Source organism: Chelonia mydas, chromosome 2 (assembly GCF_015237465.2).
Source record: "Chelonia mydas isolate rCheMyd1 chromosome 2, rCheMyd1.pri.v2, whole genome shotgun sequence".
NCBI classification, from domain to species: domain Eukaryota; kingdom Metazoa; phylum Chordata; order Testudines; family Cheloniidae; genus Chelonia; species Chelonia mydas.
In genome coordinates, this window is record NC_057850.1 from 51,513,049 (window position 1) to 51,538,812 (window position 25,764).

A 25,764-nucleotide genomic window follows, 5' to 3' on the forward strand; every position below is an offset into this window, starting at 1 on the left:
GGACCTAGGGGAGCAGGCCTCCCTGAAACCAAAAGAAAAGGGGGAGGCCTCCTTTTGCTTGAGGAGGAGAATTTGTGGTCCCCAATTGTCTTCAAGGGGAAAAAATAGTGTTCTGTGCATTTTGCCAGTCGGCACTTGAATTCAAGTGTTTTGTTTGAGATTTTGGTGTATGAGAGAGAAAAAAAGATGTTGCTATGCATTCTCTATGGCAGGGGTTCTCAAACTGGGGGTCGTGAGCCCTCAGGGAGTCGCAACGTTATTACATGGGGGGTTGCAAACTGTCGGCCTCCACCCTCAAAGCCCGCTTCACCTCCAGCATTTATAATAATGTTAAATGTAAAAAAAAGTGTTTTTTAATTTTTAAGGGGGGTTGTACTCAGAGGCTTGCTGTGTGAAATGAGTCATCAGTATAAAAGTTTGAGAACCACTGCTCTATGGGTATTTAAAAAAAATCAAGTGTGTACATGTATGTAGTTCCATATCATTACTCTGATGAAATATTTTCCATGTTTATATGTGGGGTGTAAATAAAAAAGCTGTGAGCATTAATCCATAATTTGGACTGTTCCTTTTATTATTTAAATACAAAAGCCAAAAAGCTAAATTGTCAAAAATTAAAAAATAATTACAGTCAGTAATGTCTTGCCAAATTTATTTGAGTGCATTTTCAATGAGGAAGTAGTAAATTAAAATCTAATTTTAATAAGGTTCTACATGCAAGTAAATCATATCAACTAGGAAATATACCTTTTAAAGAACTATTACATTATTTTATTAAATTATTGATTAGTTAATGTCTATAGAACACTTTGAAGATATGCCTTACTACATAGGTGCAAAGTATTATTTATCATCTCTATATAGCTGAACTGTTAAAATATTGCCCTTTTTAATATGTAAAATATTTTGGATCAGAGAAATAATATACCATAAACTGAAGTCCTCTCAAAAGGCGAGAATTTACAAAAAATGTACCGAGGACATGAAATTTTGAATTGTATTGTAGTGAATGGCTCTTGTTTATACATTAAAAATAAGATTTAGTATCTCGTTTAGACATTAGTTGCATTTTATGTATGGAAATATGTTTAACATTTTTTTTCCTTATATTTATCTGTAGGTGCCTTCAAAAAATGTGGAATCCTTCGCATCCATGTTGAGACGCTCTCCTTTAGTTCAGATGGGGCCCGCCAAAGACAAAATAGTGCTTGGTCAAATCTTCCACATTGTAGAAGATGATCTTTATATAGATTTCGGTGGCAAGTTTCACTGTGTGTGCAAACGACCAGACATAGATGGAGAGTAAGTAATACTATTGTGGTAAAGGAATAAAATTTGCAAGAAAACCAGGATACCTAGGCAGTCAGAAATCTCTTTGGAATGATCTCAGATAGGGTTTCTTTGTAATTTATTAATTTTAAACTGCTGAACTATAGATTGCAGGTGGAGAGCTAATCCAAATCAAAAAAAGGTTTGGTTTTGCTCCGAAGTCACTGCATTAAGAGCAGATTCCCTTACATTATCAATCATTGGCACACAAATGTTACAAACTCTTAAAGCCCAGAGGGGAATTACTTTTGTTAAATGTGTGATTTGTAAACAGAACATTAACTGGAGATCCAAAGTAATTTATTTGTTAATGTTTTCTGTCTTCTTTTAGTTCAGGTTTTTAAATTGTCAGAATTTTATCTTTGCGCCTTGAAATGCACATTGACCACAAATGAATAATGAACAATTGGACTGAGATAAATTGTGATGACATAAATGGATAAATATGATCCAGTTTAGATTCACTGCCTGTTTCTAGTTGAGTGCACCACGAATATATTTGTATAAGCTTTTCTCTGATGGGCAAAATATATGCATGAAATGTCAGATTCCTGTATTTGTAGATGTTGGTTTCAAAAGAAACAATTAATTAAAACCATCTATTTCTGTAGAAAACAAGCTTTATTTTTTTGAGGAGAAACATATTTCTGCTGTTATGAGTACAAAGAAGATAGCATTACACATGTGAACTGAATATAAACTGGGTTCATTGTTGTCTTCCTCACTTTTCAGAGACAGCTCCATACCTCTGCAGCTGGATTGCAGATTGCCCAGTGGCAATGGTAGCAGCGTGAAATTAACAGCTCAGTTTCACTTTTGCTATCCTGAAACTTGTGGCGTTTGGTTAAGCTGTTAGCTTTCTCATGCAGCAGCATGATTCCTGTGAGCGGAAAGGAGAACAGGAACTGAAATGAGGAAGGAGGCTCCAAAAACGGGGACTAGGGAGGAGCAGAGTAGCGCAGACCCACTCTCTGGAAGCAGACTGGAGGCTCTGGTGAGGCGAGAAGAGACAAAATTCCTTTTCTCTTCCGGCAGCCAAAGGAGGGTTGAGCTTCAGATTTATCAGACACCTAATGCCAGAGGCTGATCATAAAAGGGACAGCACCCTAGTAGAGATATTGTTGCTTGCCCTATTTGCAGCTGCTGGGGAACAGGGCTTCTCACCAGGTTCTTGCCCTTGGACCTTGCTGATGGGAGCCCCCTTCTTGTCTTTCATATCTGAATCTGGCTAGTAGGTTTACTCTTCTGTCCAGTAGGTGTCTGGTCAAAAACTATAATAGGCATCAGTGTGTCAAAGTTGTGAAACCAAACATTTACTGAAAATGTATTTTTTGTGAAAACTTGAGCACGTTGAGAATAAAAACTCACTTTCATTATTCAGTTCACTTTCACTCTTCAGTTTTTGTGCATTAGCACAATGCTGTGGTGCTTGAGTTCACAATGCTATGGTACATTTAAATCTACCCCCAACTTAAAAAATTTTTTTTAAAGATTTGAAAATATTTGTATTGGGTTGGATGAAACCCCTCACTACCATACCTAAAATAATTGTCTTAAACTATCTTGACAATAAAAGCCAACTCTAGAGTATTTTGATTTCCAGAAGTTTTTAATTTGAAATAACAAGTTTGTGCATAAGACTCTAATGTAATTTTGTAATCAAACAGCATTTGCGTATTCATGATTTTGCTCCCTAATGTTTTCTAAAATAACGGCATAGTGATTTTTGTAGTGTTGCCTCTCTGACAACAGATGTGTTTGACAGGCCTGTGACTTTCAAAGCAGATATGATTGACAAATATAAGGTAGATAGCACGTGCCATGAATAGTAGTAGTACATTTTTTGACACAGACATGAAATAAACAAGGTAATTTCTCAGTTCAGGCTATATGTAGGGTAAAAATAAAGGGGGATTAATTCTGCGTGTGGTGAGCATCTCCAAAGAAAGTCCTCCATCCCTATTGACTTCATTGGGAGCTCAGTACACTCAGCACTCTCAGGACCAGGTCTATAGAATCAACCTATATTATGTATTCAAGGCAACTAAATTTAAAATGCAGAAAAGAGAGAAAATTCAGGGTGGGAAAAGGCAAAAGAAAATCCAACCTTTATACACAGTTCTAGTGAATTTTATGTTCACAGTTTATTTAGAATCTTGATTTAATATTATGGTAGTTTAAAATTTGATCCATTACTATCATAAATTTACTTATAAAAGATAGAAAACTTTAAAGTCTGTGGTTAATGTAGCTCATACAGTGAGAATGATCAGTAATCATGGCAATCATAATAGGTCTTAATGTCTTGTGTTAACAGGACATTGCATCATATTTTGGTGACAGAACATAGCACAGGAAAGAGAAGAAATGTATCTCAAAGGAATTTGTCCCCAAATCCAATAGTGTTTGTGCCTGTATGGACCAATCTCTAGTGTTCCTTTTACCCATCTTTCTTTTAAGATTTACATTTGAACATGTATTGTGGTGGGTGGATTGGGGTGAGGCTAAGGAGTTGGAAGTATAGAGCTCAACTAAATTACTACCAAACCATCACTTAACCCTCCACAGATACTCCAGAACAAGTGCAAGATTAGCCCCTGTTGGTTTTTAAATTCGCATATAAATTGGTAGATTAATTTTGATGAAATTGACATGGGGGTGGTGTTAGGACTCTATCTGATAGTTTTTGTTTTAGTGTCAACAGTTATATTATGAGATGTCTTCTTCCTACAGCACATAGTTAAACTAATTATCCAAAACTTGGCACATTGGTCAGTGTGCGCGCACAAGGGACTTTTGGATCAAAAGCAAATCTGGAAACTGCTATCTTGGCTAGATGCATTAATATTTAAGTAGTCATAACTATGTCTTGAAGTTAATGCCTCATGAAGGGGAATAAGTGGGAAGGTCATGCCTCTGCTTGTCTGATTACTTCTGTCTGCTTGCAGACTAAAGACAGCAGTGCACTGATTTTATAAAATTAAGGTTGCATTCTCAGAACAATACTACCTTCTCATGTTTAATAAGAACTTGGTATAAATAATGTGTGGAGACGCTGCTTTGGATATTTCTGTGTCCCTCACCTGAGACAGAGATGGAGACTGACTTCCAGTTTGAAAGCAAATGAATAATCATTTTTTACCAAAAAAAAAAAAAAAATCCTTAGTTTGGCAGAAGATGCTCACGTGGTTCTATTCTAGAAAGTGACAGGGTAAGAATATCATCCTCTTTTATAAAAAGAAAAGGAGTACTTGTGGCACCTTAGAGACTGACCAATTTATTTGAGCATAAGCTTTTGTGAGCTACAGCTCACTTCATCGGATGCATACTGTGGAAAGTAAAGAAGATCTTTTTATACACACAAAGCATGAAAAAATGGGTGTTTACCACTACAAAAGGTTTTCTCTCCCCCCACCCCACTCTCCTGCTGGTAATAGCTTATCTAAAGTGATCACTCTCCTTACAATGTGTATGATAATCAAGTTGGGCCATTTCCAGCCCTGTGTTCCTCCCTCCTGGAGCGGCGCTGCCACCCCGGAGCCGCTTTAGGTAAGCGGCGCTGAACCGCTGGAGCCCAAACCCCCCCTGCACCACTCACCCCAACCCCCTGCCCTGAGCCCCGCTGCACCCTGTACCACCGTGCACCACAACCCTCTGCCCTGAGCTCCCTCCCGCAGTCCGCACCCCTCCTGCACCCCAGCCCCCTGCCCTGAGCTCCCTCCCGCAGCCCACCCTCGTCCTGCACTCCGCACCCCTCCTGTACCCCAACCCCCTTCCCTGAGCCCCCTCACATACCCCGCACCCCTCCTCCACCTCAATCCCTTGTCCTGAGCCCATTCCTGTACACCGCACCCCCTCGCACAACCCGCACTGCCTCCCACACCCCAAACCCCTGCCCTGGCCCTGCATACAATTTCCCCACCCAGATGTGGCCCTCGGCCCAAAAAGTTTGCCCACCACTGCTGTAGAGTCAATCTAGCTGGAGAGTGAATTGTCTGATATTGTGACTCACGTTGCCAACAGAAATGTTTACAAAGTGGATATTTATTGTTGGTAGAGCATGAGCCAGAAAGGAGACATCTTGACTTTCAGATTGCATATTGAATGTAGAGGGCTAAACTAACAATTTAGAAAAACCATCAGATTTAATCTGCAGTTACTGAAACAGACGTGGAACCTTGTGATGCTATTCTTACAAGTCACTTACCAGAGTAGAACTATACTTTTATACCTATTCTAGTGTGACTTGTACTGCAGATCTCTCTTTTTAATTTGTTCTTCTCTTTTCAGGAATGTTAAACTCCCCAAAAGTGTTACTTTTTGATAACAATAAGAAAAAACGGGGAGAAAAAGTACCTTTTGCCCCTAAATAATCCTGCCTCCTCGATAACTTTGGCTTATTACTCTAGAACAGAGGTCCTCAAACTTCATTGAGCCGTGACCCCCTTCTGACAACAGAAATTCTTACAAGATTCCAGGAGGGTCTTAGGCCTGAACCCACCCAAGCCCCGACTCCCCAGACCGGCGGGGCCAAAGCCAAAGCCTGCTGCCCTGGGTGTGGAGGCCAAAGTTGAACCCCGAGGGGAGGCTGTAACCTGAAGCCGAAGCGTGAGCCCAGTCACGCTGGGGCGTCAGTCCTGGGCAGTGGGGCTCCGTCTTTGGCTTCGACCCTGGGCCCTGGCAACCCCTTTAAAATGGGGTCGTGATCCACAGTTTGAGAATCGCTGCTCTAGAACAATCATCTAGAATTAGTTTATAGTCTCCTAGAGCATAATAAAACCTACCTTTCATTATCCAGCACAATCTTTGAGCTGCAGGGTGACTTTTGGTTCTTCAAAGCAAACAAAACTCTTGTAGACCTGTTCGGTGGAGCCTGTGCCTATTAACCAGCTTCTAAAAATCCTAATTCTCTCAATTCTTTTTGCCTCCTCCAGGAGGCAAATTCCATCCAGCATAAAGTCCTTGTACTGCTGGGCAAAGGAAGATATATATTTTATTTAATTAAATCTTTATGTATTTATTTATTAAATATTTTCCCTTTCTTTTCACGGATAGAGTATTTCCTTTTATTAAGTAATTGCAGAGCAGCAACCTCATAATCCCCCAGAATATGTCTGCACAAGAACTGTGCAAGTATCTGATTTTTTTTGTTTGCTGGCAGTTACGAAAAATAAAGTTTCAGGTAGACCCAAAACATTTTGTTTTACCTGATACAAAGTGTTTCATTTCCATTTTGAGCTCTTCAAACATATTTAATTTTTTTAAATAAAATTGAAGGAAATTTGTTAAGTAAAAGTAGTATTGAATTATCAAATATTTGAATTGAAATATCAAAACGTTTAGTTTCAAAAATATCAAGATGAAACATTTTGATTTTCTTTGGATTTTTTTTTTTGTAGTTTTAGTTTTTTTCATCAACTGAAACAATACAGCCCAAATTTGCAAAATGTTTTGGCTGATCCAAATTTGCATTTTTCTCCAAAAAAATGTTTTGACCAAAAAGTTTTGCCTTATCCGTTCTCACCATTACATAAATTAATTTGCAGCCTTGAGTTGAAACCACTTCTGGTTAAAAGAAATCCTGGAAACAGTACTGATAGAGGTTTAAAAACAATGAATATAATGGGGAAGTGAAGACTAGAAACTCTTTTCTTGCAATTCATTGTCTGTTTCTCCTTTTGGAAAATATTACTTCATGAATTTGTAAAGTCTGTTATTATACATCATTATTGATGTTTGCTTGCTTCGGGATCAGAATCTGCCATATTTGGAGTATAGTCAGTTTACTATGGGTCAAATGCATTGCTGGTGTAATGTCAATGGAGTGAAACTAGGATGCACTTGTCCGCTAATAGCAGGTTGCCATGTAGGATTTATTTGATGTTACAAAGATATTACCGTCATTCTTGCAGAACAAGAAAATATGAATATGGGGCATTACTAAATACATGACATTTTATTTTATATATTGCAGTTATTAAAAACAGCATCTTTCCTAGCATGCATTATTTAATCTTGTATAAAGTCCCTGTAAAAAGTGCAGTTTCTGTAAAATGATTTGTAATCCACCCAGAGATAACATGCAAGGCAAAGAGATACTATGGAAAAATAGGAGTATGCTAGATTACGTTTTTTCTTTTGGGTAGTAGAAAGGGAACAAAGCCTTCAAAAGAATAGTGCCTGTTTTTAATAGATCTCCCAAAAGAACAATAGTATAAACCATGACACAGAGGTTCTGTTCCAACCTGTTTCTGTCATCACTGGGTGGGATTCTTAAGAACTGTTAAGTCTGGGAAGGAGTTGTGCTGATTTTGTTTCTTGTAAGGTCTGCACCTGTATCATTAATGACCATTCCCAGTAAAAACGCAATGGCTTCTGGTAGTTTTCTGAAATGTGGGATTGCAGGACCCCTATCTGTGCCAGTCTGAGGTTGCTTCGTTTTCGAAGACTGTTGTAATCCTCTAGCAACTTTATCAAGTTACAGAATCTAAAAGGTACTTCTTTAAATTTGCATGTGCAGCTATTGCAGGGATTTCCAATACATCCTGTGGCAATTTACTTAACACCTTTTAGTGTGTGCCAGATTTGCATTGGGGAGGAGAGGAGAAGGAGGGAAAGAAATCATATGATGCTAGTTGCAATTCAGAGCATAAGGAGTACTAGTGGCACCTTAGAGACTAACCAGTTTATTTGAGCATCCGATGAAGTGAGCTGTAGCTCATGAAAGCTTATGCTCAAATAAATTGGTTAGTCTCTAAGGTTTACTTGTACTCTTTTTCTTTTTGCAAATACAGACGAACACGGCTGCTACTCTGAAACCTGAATTCAGAGCATGACGACTTCATGACCTTCATAAAACATTAGGTAATGTTACTTTTGTAAACTATACCAAAATATTTATACTGCTTGAATGGTTGCCAAGGTGAATTTTATTTGGGAAACATTCACACGCTTTTGTTTTCTGTATTAAAATTATTTTATATGTTAGGAGGAAGTGAAACTAGTTATTCTAAAAATAACTTTTTATGTAGTTGATTTGTTGGGTGTTTTTCCCCCTAGCAGTTACGTTTAATTAAGACAATTTGAGCTGTACTGTTTCCAATAATGATGGATGAAGTGTGGATATTTAAGATTAAAACATGTTTAATAAAATTAGAGCTAGGTTCAGTGAGAGATTCCGGTTAGTAGATGATTTTGATATTTCAAAATTTGGTTTCATTCCAGTTTGGACCAAAACACCCTAATTTCAAAATTCTCCATGAAAGGGAATGGACCGCTAGCTCCAGGTTAGTGTATCTGGTGGACTGCTGTGGATCCTGGAAGCCCTGGGGTCCCCAACTCAGAGGCAGTTCACCTGGCTGGCTGCCCCAGACTCTAGAAGTCCTGGGGTCCCCAGTAATGAGGAGCTGAATAGGTGAGCTGGCAGGAAATTAGTCAGATTTCCATCAGAAACCTGCCTCATTGCCAGCAGAACTTTGTCAAAATCAAACCATCTCTATGAAACATTTTGATAAATTTAAACCAAAAATGTTGTTTTGGAATTTTCCTGACCAGATGTAAAAAAAAAAAATTCTACCATTCCTTTTCCCAGGCCTCGCTATAAAAATAGTTGAAAATGTTTAATGTGCATCAAAGAAAAGGAAAACATAATATATTAATTTTACATTACTAAAGTGTTAAGCACAGTATTTTAATTTACATTTCTTAGGCTTGATCTACACTAGTAACTTATGTTGGTATAACTATGTCACGCAGGGCTATGGAAAAGACAACCCCTGAGCGACGCAGTTATAGCAGCCTAACTGCCGGTGTAGACAGTGCTATGCGATGGGAGTGCTTCTGCTGTTGACCTAGCTACGACCTCTCGAAGAGGTGGATTACCGATGCCGAAGGGGTAAGCCCTCCTGTCACATAGGTAGCATCTACATTGAAGCACTACAGTGGCGCAGCTGCACCACTGCACCATTTTAAGTGTAGACAAGCCCTGGGATTTCAGACGTTTGGCCAAAATATAACAACTGGCCTCAAAGTCACACCTAGGAAGTTGTGCATCCACTCACATTTGCAAAAGAGTTACCTCTTTCGGTGCTGAAGCACACATGCTATTTTATGCTTCTGAATACTCAAGTTGTCTTCAGTGGGACTATGCATCTGATTAAAGTATGCATCTGCTTAAATGTGTTGCTTGACCACAGACTGTGCATAAATGCCTCGATGGTTGTGTCTATGATTGGGGTTTTTACAAAAAGAATTCTTACCTGTGTCTAGGGCTGGTAGGAGTTGTAGTATAGATAAGTGTCTGACGGCTTCCTGTGTTTTTGCCAGTGTGTTGTTAAAATCATAGAATTGTAGGACTGAAAGGACCTCAAGAAGTCTTCTAGTCCAGTGCTCTGTACTTGAGGCAGGACTAATATTATCTAGACCATCCCTGACAGGAGTTTATTTAACCTGGTCTTAAAACTCTCCAATGATGGAGATACCACAATCTCTCTAGGTAATGTAGTCCAATGCTTAACCGCCCTGACAATTAGGAAGTTTTTCCTAATGTCCAACCTAAACCACTCTTGCTACAGTTCAAGCCCATTGCTACTTGTCCTATCCTCAGAGGTTAATGAGAACAATTTACCACCCTCCTCCTTGTAATAATCTTTTATGTACTTGAAAACTGTTACCATGTCCCCTCTCAGTCTTCTCTTCTCCAGACTAAACAAACTCATTTTTTTCAATCGTCCCTCATATGTCATGTTTTCTAGACCTTTAATAATTTTTGTTGCTCTTCTCTCGACTTTCTCCAGTTTGTCCACATCATTCCTGAAATGTGGCACCCAGAACTGGACACAATACTCCAGTTGAAGCCTAACCAAAGTGGAGTAGAGTGGAAGAATTACTTCTCATATCTTGCTTACAACACTCCTGATAATACATCCCAGAATGTTGTTTGCTTTTTTTACAACAGTGTTACCCTGTTTACTCATATTTAGCTTGTGATCCGCTCTGATCCCCAGATCTCTTTCCGCAGTACTCCTTCCTAGGCAGTCATTTACTATTTTGTATGTGTGCAACTGACCATTCCTTCCTAAGTGGGGTACTTTGGATTTTTCCTAATTGAATTTCATCCTATTTACTTCAGACCATTTGTCCAAATCATTTTGAATTTTAAATCCTATCCTTCAAAGCCTTTGCAACCTCTCCCAGCTTGGTATCGTCCACAAACTTTATCAGTGTACTCTCTGTGCCATTATCTAAATCCTTGATGAAGATATTTAACAGAATCGGACCTGATCCCTACAGGACCACACTTGATTTGCCCTTCCACCATGACTGTGAACCACTGATAACTACCCTCTGGGAACCGTTTTCCAGTTAATTATGCCACTATCTTATACTAGCTCCATCTAGGTTGTATTTCCCTAGTTTGTTTATGAAAAGGTCATGCAAGACCGTATCAAAAGCCTTACTAAAGTCAAGATATAACAGATCTATCGCTTTCCCCCATCCACAAGGCTTGTTACCCTGTCAAAGAAAGCTATTAGGTTGGTTTGACATGATTTGCTGTTGACAAATCCATGCTGAGTGTTACTTATCACCTTATTATCTTCTCGGTGTTTGCAAACAGATTGCTTAATTATTTGCTCCATCATCTTTCCAGGTACTGAAGTTAAACTGACTGATCTGTAATTTCTTGGGTTGTTCTTTTTCCCCTTTTTATAGATTGGCACTGTATTTGCCATTTTCCAGTCCTCTGGAATCTCACCCATCTTCCATGACTTTTTGAAGATAATTGCTAATAGCTCAGATATCTCCTCAGTCAGCTCCTTGAGTATTCTAGGCCAGTGGTTTTAAAACTGCGGGTCGCGACCCAGTACTGGGTCACGGAATAGAAGGCGCTGGGTCGCGGCGACTCTAGTCAGCACCACCGACTGAGCCATTAAAAGTCCCGTTGGCAGTGCTGCCTGGCTAAGGCAGACTAGCTCCTACCTGTTCTGACACTCCACTGCGCCCCCGGATCGGCCTAGGCGGGGGGTCACAGGACTCCGTGTGCTCCTCCCACCCTGAGCACCGACTCCGCACTCCCACTGGCCGGGAACCAGCCAATGGCAGCTGTGGGGGGTCAGTGCCTGTGGGCAAGAGCCATGCAGAGCCACTTGCGCACCTCCGCCTAGGAGCCAAACCTGCTGCTGGCCGTTTCCAGGACGCAGCACGGTCCATGGTGCCAGGACAGCTAGGAAGCCTGCCTTAGCACCCCTGCTGCACTGCTGACCGGGAACCGCCTGAGAGAAACCCACACCCCCATCCCCTGCCTGAGCCCTGAGGGCCCCCCCCAACCCGGAGCCCCTTCCTGCACCCCAAACCCCTCATCCCTGGCTCCACCCTAGAGCCTGCACCCCCAGCCCAGAGCCCTGACCCCCTCCCACAACCCTGCCCCAGCCCAGAGACCCCTCCCACACTCTGATCCACTCATTCCCAGCCCCACCCCTCAACCCAACCGTCTGCCCCAACCCTGAGCCCCTCCCACACCACAGATCCCTGATCCCCAGTTCCGTTGGGTCGCAGGCATTAACAATTTTCTTCAACTGGGTTGCCAGAAAAAAAATTTGAAAACCACTGTTCTAGGATGTATTTTCATCAGGCCCTAGTGCCTTTAATACATCTAACTTGTTTAAGTAATTTTTAACTTTTTCTTTCCCTATTTTAGCTTATGATCCTACCTCATTTTCACAGGCAAGAAAGAAATATGTAGTAGAGATGCAGATTTCCATTTCAGATGTCCATGGGATCATTCTAAGCAGTGAAAAAGAAAACATGATGAAAGTTACCTAAACTGTTCTTTTAAAGTGTAGTTTTGCACATAGCATAGTACATATACTGTAACGATATGTTTCAGAGGAGCAGCCGTGTTAGTCTGTATTCACAAAAAGAAAAGGAGTACTACTGGCACCTTAGAGACTAACCAACTAGTTATGCGACCCCCGAGCATGCTCAAATAAATTGGTTAATCTCTAAGTACTAGCACTCCTTTTCTTTTTGTAACGATATGATAATTCTTACTTTTACATTCTTCCTAAATAGAAGCAAATCATTTTACAGACTTTTTATTAATGAGTTCTGTAAAGCGTGTGCTAGGTTTTGCCTTCTGCACTAGGCAACTAGGAGGAAGAAAGCATACGGAGTCTCTTTTTCCCACCCCCAATGCAAGTAGCAGGGCAGGATTCTCTACTTAGCATCTGAGAGGGCCAGCAAACACATTGGTCAAAGTATCATGGTCTTGTACCAGCTAGGGGCACCATCTAGGCCCACCATTGGCTAGTGTTTATGTTGCTGCTAACAACTCGTGCACACCATGAGCCACTGCTGCTGCCAGTTAGAAAGTGCACTCCAGCATCTTGTTTCCCATAGAAATCTGCCATGACTAATAGGATGATTGCTGTAGAAAACACACCCACTAGTATTAGGGATACTGGAGGGAATAATTATATGTGTCACATTCATATACACATACACTATAAACATACATATGAATCGCTTTGTTCCCCACGAATGGAGGGTGCAGCCTTTTCTAGATTGAAACCTGGCATCTATTTTAAAGCACATAGCAACATTAGACAAAAGTTATTCTCTTCCACTATCACTCTGCCAATAGTGCCATCTCTCTACCCTGTTCATCTGCTTCTAGGAGCATCTCTGTTTCTTCTTCTATATTGCCCCCCGGTGCTTTGGCACAAACTTATAATTCTGGTCTGCCAGGCCATCTCTGTGTCTACTTGTTCCTTAAGACTCAGCTCTTCTGCAATGCCACAATGTGAGTAAATTTATATTATTATTATGAAAATATTTTTAAACCACAACAACAAAATAGTGTAACTGAGCCATCATAATGTGTGCATAACCAAGCTGAATAACCTCATGATTTTGCTGTAAACCACATTATTCCTTCCTTCCTTCACCCTATTGTTCATTATTCCCACTTGATGCATCCTTTATATTATTTTGTAAGCTGTACGGGAAAGAATAATGTCTTTCTACGTGTTTGGTAAGACCCTGTACAGCAAATATCGTAACAGATGATATAAAATAAATTAAAAAGTGAGGAATACTGTATCCAACTGAAACATCCGGGTAGAGCATAATTGGCCGAGCTTCCATGGCCCAGTGCTCAACTTGATGGCATTTCTCTGTTTAGAAATAACACTAATAACTTTTGAATGCTGCATCTGATTAATTCCCATACCTCAGGGAATGTTCTAGGCTTCAGTGGGCAGAACCCTATAGGTTTTGGTGAAAATCAGAAAAACCAGAGGGGAGAAATGAGAGAGACGCAGCACCACTTGCATTTGGTTAGCAGACGTACTGCCTTCCGTCACCTCTGGAATTGTCTAGAGAACAAAGAACCAGTTGATGGCAGCCATCAACACATTCCAACACAATAGTATTCCTATCTCAGTTTAAAATGTTGACACCCTGAATGAATAGAGGGAGGAAAGGGGGGAATAGGGGCATATGCAGAGCCCCTGGCATGATGGGAAGGGGGGGTGTAGTATGGAGGACCCTGGTATGGGGAGAGAGGGGAACTGGGGGTACATAGAGACAATGGGATGGTAGGGAAGGGGGGAATGAGGAAGTACAGAGTCCCTGGCATGGGGCTTACAGAACCTCTGGCAGAGGAGGAGAAAGGGGGACAATACTATGGGGAAAGGGGAGCACACAGAGTACCTGCCATGGTGGGGAATGGGGAATGAGGGGCCCTGGTATGGGTGGCACATAGAGACCCTGGCATGAGGGGAGTTGCAGTGAGTCACTGAAATAGAGGGGGATGGAAGGGTGACACATGGGGAACTTGAGGGGAATCAAGGAGGGAGGCAAGGAGACTCTGGTGTGTGCAGTGAGCTCAGATGGCAGAAGCAATAAAGTGTGGGAATCCCCAATTACCCAAATTAAAATTTGGCCAGGATACAGGAACTTAACCATACACTTGCAAAAAATGTCATGGGATTTGTAATGACTCCAGTGATCATGGACTTCATAGATCTTCAGACCTAACCCCAAAAATATCATCATTAGAATAGAGTTCCCCCTAATACTAGGCTGCGCCACCGCAATAGAGTATAGATTCTTCAGGGTTGGTAGAGAGTGCCTCCTGCTGAGTCACCAACATTACTTCTTGTCAGTCCTGAGTTTCCTCTAGATCTCTTCCACCCAATTATTGACCCAAGCTTGTGATGTTCTGACATTATTGCAGCTTGAGGTATAATATGACTGTCCAACAGCTGTTGGTCAATATGCAAGCCGACAGCACTTTAATTCTGAGCAAACCATTAACTCATATGTAACTTTGTTTTTAGCAGTAATGTAATGCAATGCTAGATTTAAAAAAGTGGTCCTGGTACTGCACGGGTGATATGATCTCATTTTTGTCTGTCTTATAATAGTTTATTTCCCTTTTAGCGTCAGTAACCAGCGGAAACAATCTGCTTACACATTGAAATGCTTATGGAGCGGCTGGGGAGGAATTGCCACCTAGCTTGTAAAGAATTGTTATTTTTAAATGTCTTAATTTTAACACTGGTTATATACAGAGAGGTATATAACTTGGGGGGGAGGGATAGCTCAGTGGTTTGAGCATTGGCCTGCTAAACCCAGGGTTGCGAGTTCAATCCTTGAGGGGGCCATTTAGGGATCTGGGGCAAAAATTGGGGATTGGTCCTGCTTTGAACAGGGGGTTGGACTAGATGACCTCCTGAGGTCCCTTCCGATTCTATGATATAAGAGAGAGGTAAAAAACAGAGATGTAACGTTCTGCTTCTGCTGATGGCTTATTTTTAAAGCTTCTTATTTTCATTTTTATTATTGGGGTCATTTCTTGCTGAAAACCCAGAATGCCTCAGTTGTTTTTGTGTGTTTGTTTTGTTTGTTTAAAATTTCAGTTTGGACTGACATGAAAGATCCTATTGGTTGTGGCCACGAAGATAGCTTTTTCAGAGTGGAATTAAATTCACAATCATAAAATCATGGGACTAGAAAGGAAATCAAGAGGTCATTTAGTCCAGTCCCCTGCACTCATGGCAGGAGTAAGTATATTAATCTAGACCATCCTTGACAAGTGTTTGTCTAACCTGCTCTTAAAAATCTCCATGATGGAGATTCCACAACCTCCCTGGGCAATTTATTCCAGGGCTTAACCACTCTGATAGTTAGAAAGTTTTTCCTAATGTCCAACCTAAACCACGCTTGCTGCAATTTAAGACCATTTCTCCAGTTCGTCCAGATTATTTTGAATTTTAAATCCTATCCTTCAAAGCATTTGCAACCCCTCCCAGCTTGGTATCATCCGCAAACTTTATAAGTGTACTCTTTATGCCGTTATCTAAATCATTGATGAAGATATTGAACAGAACCAAAGCCAGAACACACACAGGATAAGAGACTAAATCACTTATAAAAAAAAAAAAATACACTGGGCCAAATGCAGTTGTGGTGTAAGCAGGAGGAGTTCCCGTGAAGTAAAAGGAGAAACACCCACTTGTGCCAGCACTGATTTTGTCCCATTGTGACGCTTCTCTGCAAAGACAAAAATTAATATTCTATCTGCATTTATAATCATTTTAATAAATCACAGGCAGATTACCTGGAAATGCAAAGGGTTAACATTTAAAGCTTAACAGAATAGTAATACTAAAATTAGGTCTTCTCATTAGATAACTTTAGATATAAACACACTTCATTATTTATTTCCTAAAACATATGTACAGTGCACTTTAGTTTGTTTTCATTTACTTAATGGTAATAATTGTATAACTAAAAGATGTTTAAGTGGTCATTTGGAACTTAAACAGCTATTTCAGTTTAAAAAAAAAAAGTTAACAAACTACGCGCTACTTCATTGTCATTGTATAGTCTGTAGTGTTGCTGTGCGCTTTTAAACAGCTGCCAAGTAAAATTCAACTTATAAATCCTCTGCACATCTATGTGTGCTGCACATCTACCTGAATACTGCAGTCCTCTGCTTTTGTACATACACTCAAAATTATATGTTACATCCATAAACCCCATATTGAAAGAAAGTTATGGTTGCAAAGTAAAGCATTTAAAAGTTAAGAAATGCCAGAATTAAGTTTGCTCGTACAACCCTAATTTGGCCCTCTTGTGCATATGCATTATGATACAATCTTTAATTACATGATCATATATTTTTTCCACAAGACTCCTGCGTCATTCAGTACACAGGATGGAAGACACTCATGGAATGAATTAAGGTTATGTAGTGGTAGATCGTTTGTTGGATCCTTGCCTCGTTTGCTGCAGAAGCTGGCAGGTAAGTAGAGAACTGCAGTAAGAGGGAAGAAGATCTTCTGCTTAAGGCAGGTGAACACCCCAAAGGGACCTCAGTTCTATCCCTCTGCTACAGCGTTGCTATGTGCTGTTCAGCAAGTCACTTACAACTAAAATTGACAGGTGCATGTTCCTTAATTTCTGGTTGCCCAACCTGAGCCACCAGGGCATAAATTGCTGAAGCGCTGAGCACTTGCAAATGCAGCTGAAGTCAACAGGAGCTGTGTATGCTCAGCATCTCTGGCTGTAAGGCAGTGTGGTCTGAAGGAATGACCATAAGGTTGGGAATCAATAGATCTTGAGTTCCAGTTCTGGCTCTGCCACTCCGTTATCCTGAAGCAGAAACAAATTCATTAATGTCTGTGAGACACTCAGATGTTGGAATGATGAGTGCCCAAGAAAAGACCATAAGGAATGAATAATTCTGTATTCATTACAGGCTTTGAATGGTGTGCAGTAAGGCAGGCAGGGGCCAATAACTGAATAAGGATAAACATTTTGAATAGCAGCCTCATTCCCTGAGGATCATCTATCCTATGCACTGAATGAGGAGCCAGGGTCCTGGGGAGGACATAGTATACTATCACATATCAGTGCATACAGACAAGGGGCAGAGTTAAGGTTGCACAGGCAATCTATAGTCTGGTATTTCCCAACTTTTTTGAATGTTTGACTCTACAACCTAAATAATGTATTTTAACAAGATTTCCGTATGTAATTCCCTCATTTTTTACAGGAAAATATTAAAAAAAAAATCTATTATGTGCAACAGTAACAACCTCACATCATCAGTAGGGTTCAAATCCTGCACCTGCTGGGAGCTTGTGCATGAAACATCTAATTAGCAGGTTATATCTTATTGCTGAGAAAAACATGTAGAGGGAAAGGTCTGTGCCTGTTGTATAAATATATCTGTGGCCTGGTCTACACTATAGGGTTAGGCTGAATTTATCCATGTTAGCTTTATTTAAAAATGACCGCGTTCACACAACCAACCCTATTCCGTCAACCTAAAGGGCTCTTAAAATCAACTTTTGTACTCCTCCCCAACGAGGGGAGTAGCGCTAAAATTGACCTTGCTGGGTCAAATTTGGGGTAATACGGGTGCAAATCGATGGTATTGGCCTCCAGGAGCTATCCTAGAGTGCTCCATTGTGTCTGCTCTGAGCAGCACTTTCAACTCCAATGCACTAGCCAGGTACACAGGAAAAGCCCCGGGAACTTTTGAATTTAATTTCCTGTTTGGTCAGCGTGGCGAGCTCAGCAGCACTCAGCAGCACAGGTGACCATGCAGTCCCAGAACTGCAAACGAGCTCCAGCATGGACTGAAAGGGAGACACTGGATCTGATTGCTGTATGGGGGGAAGAATCTGTGCAGGCAGAACTCCGATCCAAAAGAAGAAATGCAAATATATTTGCCAAAGTCTCACAGAGCATGTTAGACAGAGACTACAAGAGGGACACGCAGCAGTTCTGCGTGAAAGTTAAGGAGCGTCAGGCAAGCCTACCAAAAGACAAAGGAGACAAACGGTCGCTCCAGGTCAGAGCCCCATACATGCCACTTCTATGAACAGTTGCATGCCATTTTAGGGGGGGACCCTACCACTATCCCATCACTGTCCATGGACACCTGCAAGGGGGGAGTCTCACGCCACACAGAGGAAGATTTTGTGGATGAGGAAGAGGAGGACAATGCGCAGCAGGCAAGCGGTGAATCCGTTCTCCCCGGCAGCCAGGACCTTTTCATCACCCTGGAGCCAATACCCTCCCAGGGCGGGATCCCCGACCGTGAAGCTGGAGAAGGCACCTCTGGTGAGTGCACATTTGTAACTACAGTACAGGGTTTAAAAGCAATAGTGTTCATGGTCCCCTGGTTGAAATAGTGGAATTTTTGTAAGGGAACAGTAAAAGGCCCCGTTCATGCTGGGCTGTTTGTGCTTGGCTAAAAGGGATCATCCCAGAGAACAGCCACGCGGCGCAGGGGAGGGATGAAGGGATCATCCTGGAGAATAGCCACGTGGTGGGGTTGGGGTAGGTGTGTGCTGCACATCTACCTGAATACTGCAGTCCCTCCTTTTAAATGTAAAACCCAACCCATTGCTTGCTCTGGGAAAGGGGGGTGCTGCAGTTTGAAAACATTCCCACATGTTATGAAGGTGTAAGAAGCCAACTCAATTTTACTCTCCCTTTTTATCTCCCCCCAGGTGCAAATGTTTCTACGCTCCCCCTATCATCTCCGTCCCTGAGGTTATCACAGATTAGAAGGTGGCAAAAAAGCACTCACGATAACATGTTTTCCGAGCTCATGCAGTCCTCCCGCACTGATGGGGCACAGCTTAATGTATGGAAGCATTCAGTGGCAGAGGCCAGGAAAGAATTAAGTGAGCATGAAGAGTGGAGGCAGGACGCGATGCTGAGGCTAATGGGGGAGCAAACGGACATGATGAAGCATCTGTTGGAGCCGCAGGAAAGCCAAAAAGAGCACAGAGCCCCGCTGCATCCATTGTATAACCGCCTACCCTCCTCTCCATTTTCCATAGCCTCCTCACCCAGATGCCCAAAAACAGGGCAGGGAGGCTCCAGGCACACAGCCACTTCACTCCAGAGGATGGCCCAATCAACAGAAGGCTGTCATTCAAACAGTTTGATTTTTAGTGTGGCTACAATAAACAATGTGGCCTTGTCCTTCCCTCCTCCCCCACCCTCCGGGCTACCTTGTCCATTCTCTCTCTCTTTTTTTTTTAATTAATAAAGAAAGAATGCATGGTTTCAAAACAATAGTTACTTTATTTCAAAGAGGGGAGGGTGGTTGGTTTACAGGGAATTAAAATCAACAAAGGGGGTGGGTTTGCAGCAAGGAGAAACACACACAGCTGTCACACCATAGCCTGGCCAGTCATGAAACTGGTTTTAAAAGCCTCTCTGATGCACAGCGCGCCTTGCTGTGCTCTTCTAATTGCCCTGGTGTCTGGCCGCTCAAAATCGGCCACCAGGCTATTTGCCTCAGCCTCCCATCCCGCCATAAATGTCTCCCCCTTACTCTCACAGATATTATGGAGCACACAGCAAGCAGCAATAACAATGAGAATGTTGGTTGCGCTGAGCTCTGACCTATTCAGCAAACAGCGCCAGCGAGCTTTTAAATGTGCAAAGGCACATTCTACCACCATTCTGCACTTGCTCAGCCGATAGTTGAACTGCTCCTTACTACTGTCCAGGCTGCCTGTGTATGGCTTCATGAGCCATGGGAGCAAGGGATAGGCTGGGTCCCCAAGGATAACTATTGGCATTTCAACATCCCCAAAGGTAATTTTCTGTTCTGGGAAGTAAATCCCTTCTTGCAGCTGCTCAAACAGCCCAGAGTTCCTAAATATGCGAGCGTCATGCATCTTTTCCAGCCATCCCACGTTGATGTTGGTGAAACGTCCCTTGTGATCCACCAGTGCTTGCAGCACCATTGAAAAGTACCCCTTGCGGTTTATGTACTGGTTGACAAGGTGGTCCGGTGTCAAGATGGGGATATGCGTTCTGTCTATCGCCCCACCACAGTTAGGGAACCCCATTTCAGCAAAGCCATCCAGTATGACCTGCACATTTCCCAGAGTCACTACCTTTGATAACAGAACGTCAATGATTGCATTGGCTACTTGGATCACAAAAGCCCCCACAGTAGACTTGCCCACTCCAAATTGATTCCCGACTGCCCGGTAACAGTCAGGCATAGCAAGGGTCCACAGGGCTATCGCCACTCGCTTCTCAACTGTCAGGGCAGCTCTCATCTTGGTATTCCTGTGCTTCAGGGTGGGGGAAGGCAACTCACAGAGTTCCAGGAAAGTGGCCTTGCGCATGCAGAAGTTTTGCAGCCACTGGGAATCATCCCATACCATTAACACTATGCGGTCCCACTAGTCTGTGCTTGTTTGCCAGAATCGGCGTTCCACTATATCAACCAGGCCCACTGCCGCCAACCTTTCAGGAACGTCTGTGTCCATGTCCTCATCAAAATTCTCCTCGTGCTGGCATCTCTTAGCCTGGTTCTGCATATAGTCCAAGATAATGCGTGAGGTGTTTACAATGCTTATGACAGCAGCAGTGACGGTGAGCTGAGCAGGCACCATGCCATGGTATGGCATCTGCAGGAGAGCAGAGTTGCAGCGGAAACGGTGGATAACAATGGTTAGCAGTTGTACAGCACCCAGGAGGACCAGAACGGAGCCCCCGAGGTCATCGCTGGGGAGCAGGAGAGCAGAGTTGCAGCAGAAGCGGTGTATGACGACAGTTAGCAGTCCTGCTGCACCATCTGCTGACAGCAGCACCCAGGACACAACAGCAGCGGTGATGCTGAGCTGAGCGGGCTCCATGCTTGCCGTGATATAGCGTCTGCACGGAAAAAAGGCGCGGGACGATTGTCTGATGTTGCTTTCATGGAGGGAGGGGCGACTCACAACATGTATCTAAAACCACCTGTGACAAAGTTTTTGCCTGATCAGGCATTGGGAGCTTAACCCAGAATGCCAGTGGGCGGCGGAGAGTGCAGGAACTGTGGAATAGCTATCCACAGTGCACCGCTCCGTCAGTCGATGCCAGCCATGGTAGTGAGGACGCACTCCACCGACTTAATGCGCTTAGTGTGGACATACGCAATCGACTGTATAAAATTGATTTCTAAAAATTGACTTCTATAACATCGACCTAATTTTGTAGCGTAGACATACCCTTAGTGTGCGTAAGTGTGTTTTTAACTGGCTCAGGTTTGTGGCTAGCATGGATAGGGAAAAGAAAAAGAAAAGTCTTTAAAGAAAGTAGTAATACAGAATTGGCCTTCTGTCCATTTCTCTTGTAGTGGCTACCAAGAATAATACTTCTGCCCTGTTAAAATCACACCTTATTGACTCAACATACTGAATCTCCTTTAAGTTCCATCTTGTAGGTCTTACTGCAAGAATTCTTGGGATGTGGGTTTAAATGCACTTTGTGGATAAGGGAGAAAGGAAAAGAATAACAGCTCTACTTGCACTATTACTTCATGCTGTTTGAACCTTCAGGCTGATTCTTTACCAGCAATAAGGTTAGTGTTTTCTTGCGCTGTTTGATGCTTCCCTCCTGGTAGTCTCTGCTGTAGCCTTCATTTCCCTATAGGTTCCTCTTTTTCCCGGTAGCCTCTGCAGCAAGCCACACACTGTAGAAAATATCCAGGAATGGCTCCTCCACCTTCTGCAGCCCATCTGTCTCTGGAGTGGATTCTCAGTCTCCTTTTACCTACTTTCATCCTTTGCTGTCATTCTCTTGTTCAGAAACTTCCTATTTGTATGTTCTGCTGTTGCTCTCTACTGACATCTGAATTCCTCACCACTCTCATACCTTGTACTTTATTCCCCAGTAATGACTGCAGCCAAAAAATAATACCTTCTAAAATCATAGGATTATAGAAGTGTAGTACTGGAAGGGACCTCAGTAGGTCATCTCGTTCAGTCCCCTGCACTCATGGCAGGACTAAGTATTATCTAGAATAGGAGTCTCAAACTCAATTTACCTTAGGGCCAGTGCCAGTCCTCATATCCTGCCAGCGGGCCAATAATGTCACTGAAGATGGCGTTCAGAAAAGAAAACATTTATATTGTATTTTTTATTTCGAATTTCTTAGAAATAATAAAACTGTCATACAACTTATACAATTCTTCGCCTGCCAGAGAGTTTTTAGTGTTTGCCAGACACCTGGCAATGTGTCAGTTCTGTCAGTTTGTTGATGTTTGGCCTCAGTGACTGAGCAGTTGAAACCCTCAAGATTGCAGCAAGGTGTGCATCAGATAGTTGTTTGGTATTTTGACTTGTTTCTATTCATTGTGGAAAAAAGCAATGCTGCCTCCATGGCTTACTCTGTCCGGCAACTAGTGATGGTATCTCTGTCCCTCTTCCCAAGCCAGTGGGAGTTGCGGGGGGCAGTGCCTGCAGCAGACATTGCCGGCAGCATGGCTGCATGCGTCTCTCCTCCGTGGGCCGCAGTGGGGAGGTTCTCGGACCGCAGATGGCCTGCGGGCCGGGACTTTGAGACCCCTGATCTAGAACATCCCTGACAGGTGTTTATCTAACCTGCTCTTAATAAATCTCCAATGATGGAGATTCCACAATCTCCCTAGGTAATTTATTCCAATGCTTAACTACCCTGACAGTTAGGAAGCTTTTCTTAATGTCCAACCTAAACCGCCTTTGCTGCAATTTAAGACCATTGCTTCTTGTCCTATTTTCAGAGATTAACGAGAATAATTTTTCACCACCCTCTATGGAATGACCTTTTATGTACTTGAAAACTCTTATCGTGTCCCCCCTAAATCTTCTCTTCTCCAGACAAAACAATCCCAATTTTACCAATCCTTCTTCATAGGTCATGTTTTCTAGACCTTTAATTGTTTTTGTTGCTCTTCTCTGGACTTTCTCCAATTTGTCCACATCTTTCCTGAAATGTGGCACCCAGAACTGGACACAGTACTTCAGCTGAAGCCTTATCATTGCAGAGTAAAGTGGAAGAATGACTTCTCATGTCTTGCTTGCAACACTCTGGCTAATACATCCCAGAACTATGTAAATCAGTATCATCTCTAAAAACCTTAAGGTCAGGGCCAGTGTTTGGGGCAACTACAGAGATAGATGTATTTTTAGGTCAAACAGTCTTCGGTTTTTCTTTTTAATTGGACACTATCTGATCAAAAACATATATTTAAAAATAAAATTCCCTGCCTGTGTTGTTCATCAAAATATTAATAATTCTAAAATGGAAAGGATGTCCAAGATATAATGTATTTTTATTTATTTGGGGTCAATTTCAAGAATCCCACAGAAGTCCCAATGGATTGGGCTTTCAACAGCCATCATATGTGAGAATGGGAGAAATTAACTCTACCTCCCAGCCCAGGAAAAGGCCCCTCCACTTCAGCTATGCGGGGGTGCCCAGCCATTGGCTCTGTATGAGGGTAGATTCCCTAGTCTGACCCATCCCTAATGCCTACTTCTCTGTCAGAGTGGAGTCATCACGTCTCAGACCTTATGGAGACTCACTGGGAGTGTATGCGTTCCATCCACGCAGGGGTACGCTGAGTAGGCCCTCTGCTACAGGTTGAATTTTGGTTTTTGCATTTCATTCAGCTTGGACAAGGTAAATACAGTAGTCATTTTAACTTTTTAAAATTTGTTCTCATGCACAATCTTTGTCTTGTGAGCATGGCTAGGATGGGTTCAAATCCGAACAGAAACATTGTTTTAATGGAAATTTTTAAAAAATCATCACAATGTTTCTGTTTTATTAGGTTTTGTAAAACTTTTATCAGATCTAAAGTAGCTGACAGTGTCCATTTAATACATTCAAAGCTAGTCACAGGTTTTGTATGAGTAGTAGGGGTGTCAGCCCTGACATCCTAGCCAAATTTTAGTTTGGTCAATTATAGTCTGTAGTGTTGCTGTGCACTTTTAAACAGCTGCCATGTTTCTGCCTTCCAAAGTGTCTGCATTTCAGTGGTGTCTGAAGTTACCCCTATAAATATATATTTTTAATAAACCAATTTCATCCCTTTTAGTGTGAAAAGTGGTATATGGGAATAAAATAATATAATCTTAAGAATTTATAATTACATAACTTACAACAGTGCACCTTAACATCCGTTCAAAATCAGCATGAAAACTTACCAGGCCATGCACAAAAATCTGTGCACACCAAAATAATTTTGATTTTAAAAATGCTGTTTTCGTGCCTGATAAAAACATTACTTGGTCAACTATCAAGTTAAGTAAGCAAGCAGAATTTTTCAAGTTTGTCTGAACAGCAGTTTCTTTTAAAGAGAAAACTTTTTAAATCCTTGAAAGTTCTTCAGTGCAACCATCCTGTATCAGTTTCTTTCTCTGTAATGGCATATAGGCAACCGAATAGTAGAAATCTTAGTACTGTTTTTCACACACTAGAAGCATTCCTCCAGACCATGTTATGTACTTTGGGCCATATTCTTCACCAGTGTGACATCAGGGCTGACTTTGGCCCATTGTGTGTTTATACACTGGTAATGTTTGCTAACGTTAAAAAAAAAAGTCTGATTCTCCTACGCTCCGCATCTTTTAAGGAAAACCATAATCAGACAGTTAGTCTCCATGCTGTGAAAAATGTAGTCTCTCTCTGATTAAAATTGCAAGAATGTCATGTTGAAATCCTCAGAGGACAGAGATGATTGCCACTGTTGATCAGCAAACATGCTTTCAGGCACTCCAGTCCATCTCTTGATCACAAACTTTACCCAAATTCATGGGAGAAATGTTAAGTGCTGCTGGGCTTGTTGTCCGGTTCCCGCATACCAACACTGCTACTTTAAAAGGAAGAGTCATTGTTTAAATTAAAGAAGGCTAAATCCAAGGAGGTGGTATGAACTCCCTTTTTCACAAAACTATGTCGTACAGTTCACCGTAGCTCCTAGCCCAAACAATGCATGTGGTGCCACTGTGTCTGCTATCAAACAATTTCATCTTTTCTTTCTATAACATACTTGCAGAGTAGCCCTCTAACTGCAGACTTACTCTATACACTACAGCAAATAACTGCTAACTTTATTTATAGTAGTGTGTATTTTCAAAATATTTCATCCCCTGTGCACATAGCATATTATTTGGTTGGTTACTTTACCATTGTGACTTTTTTTGTCACCCACTGTATGTCATTCTGAAATAGTTATTTTCAGCCACAAATTGAGGTGTTAATTTTTGTGATTCAGTAATACACAAGGACTGTACCTCCACAGTTCCTGGAGCCTTTAGGTCTGTAAATATTTTTTGGAATATGTCTTAAATTTTACATAACTGATAGTTGGTACTTTAAGCTTTAGTTGATGAAATAACATACTGCAGTATATGCGTGATCAAAGTGCAATTGATTTGCACTAATGACGCATCCAATGAAGTGAGCTGTAGCTCACGAAAGCTTATGCTCAAATAAATTGGTTAGTTTCTAAGGTGCCACAAGTACTCCTTTTCTTTTTGAGGATACAGACTAACACGGCTGCTACTCTGAAACCAATGAATACTGAGTACATATTATCATGTCTAGCATCAATCTCACAGCAGAGCAAGTTACCC

At 41.7% G+C, this 25,764-nt stretch overlaps 1 protein-coding gene across 1 annotated transcript in view; it reads left to right on the forward strand.

Annotated features, from left to right (window-relative positions):
• Positions 1–25,764, forward strand: part of TPD52 (tumor protein D52) — a 184,967-nt gene that overhangs the window by 85,368 nt on the left and 73,835 nt on the right. The window contains exon 6 of the mRNA XM_037892393.2: positions 1,121–1,302. Coding sequence (XP_037748321.1) covers positions 1,121–1,302 — 182 coding nt within the window. The remainder of the gene's footprint in view (positions 1–1,120; positions 1,303–25,764) is intronic.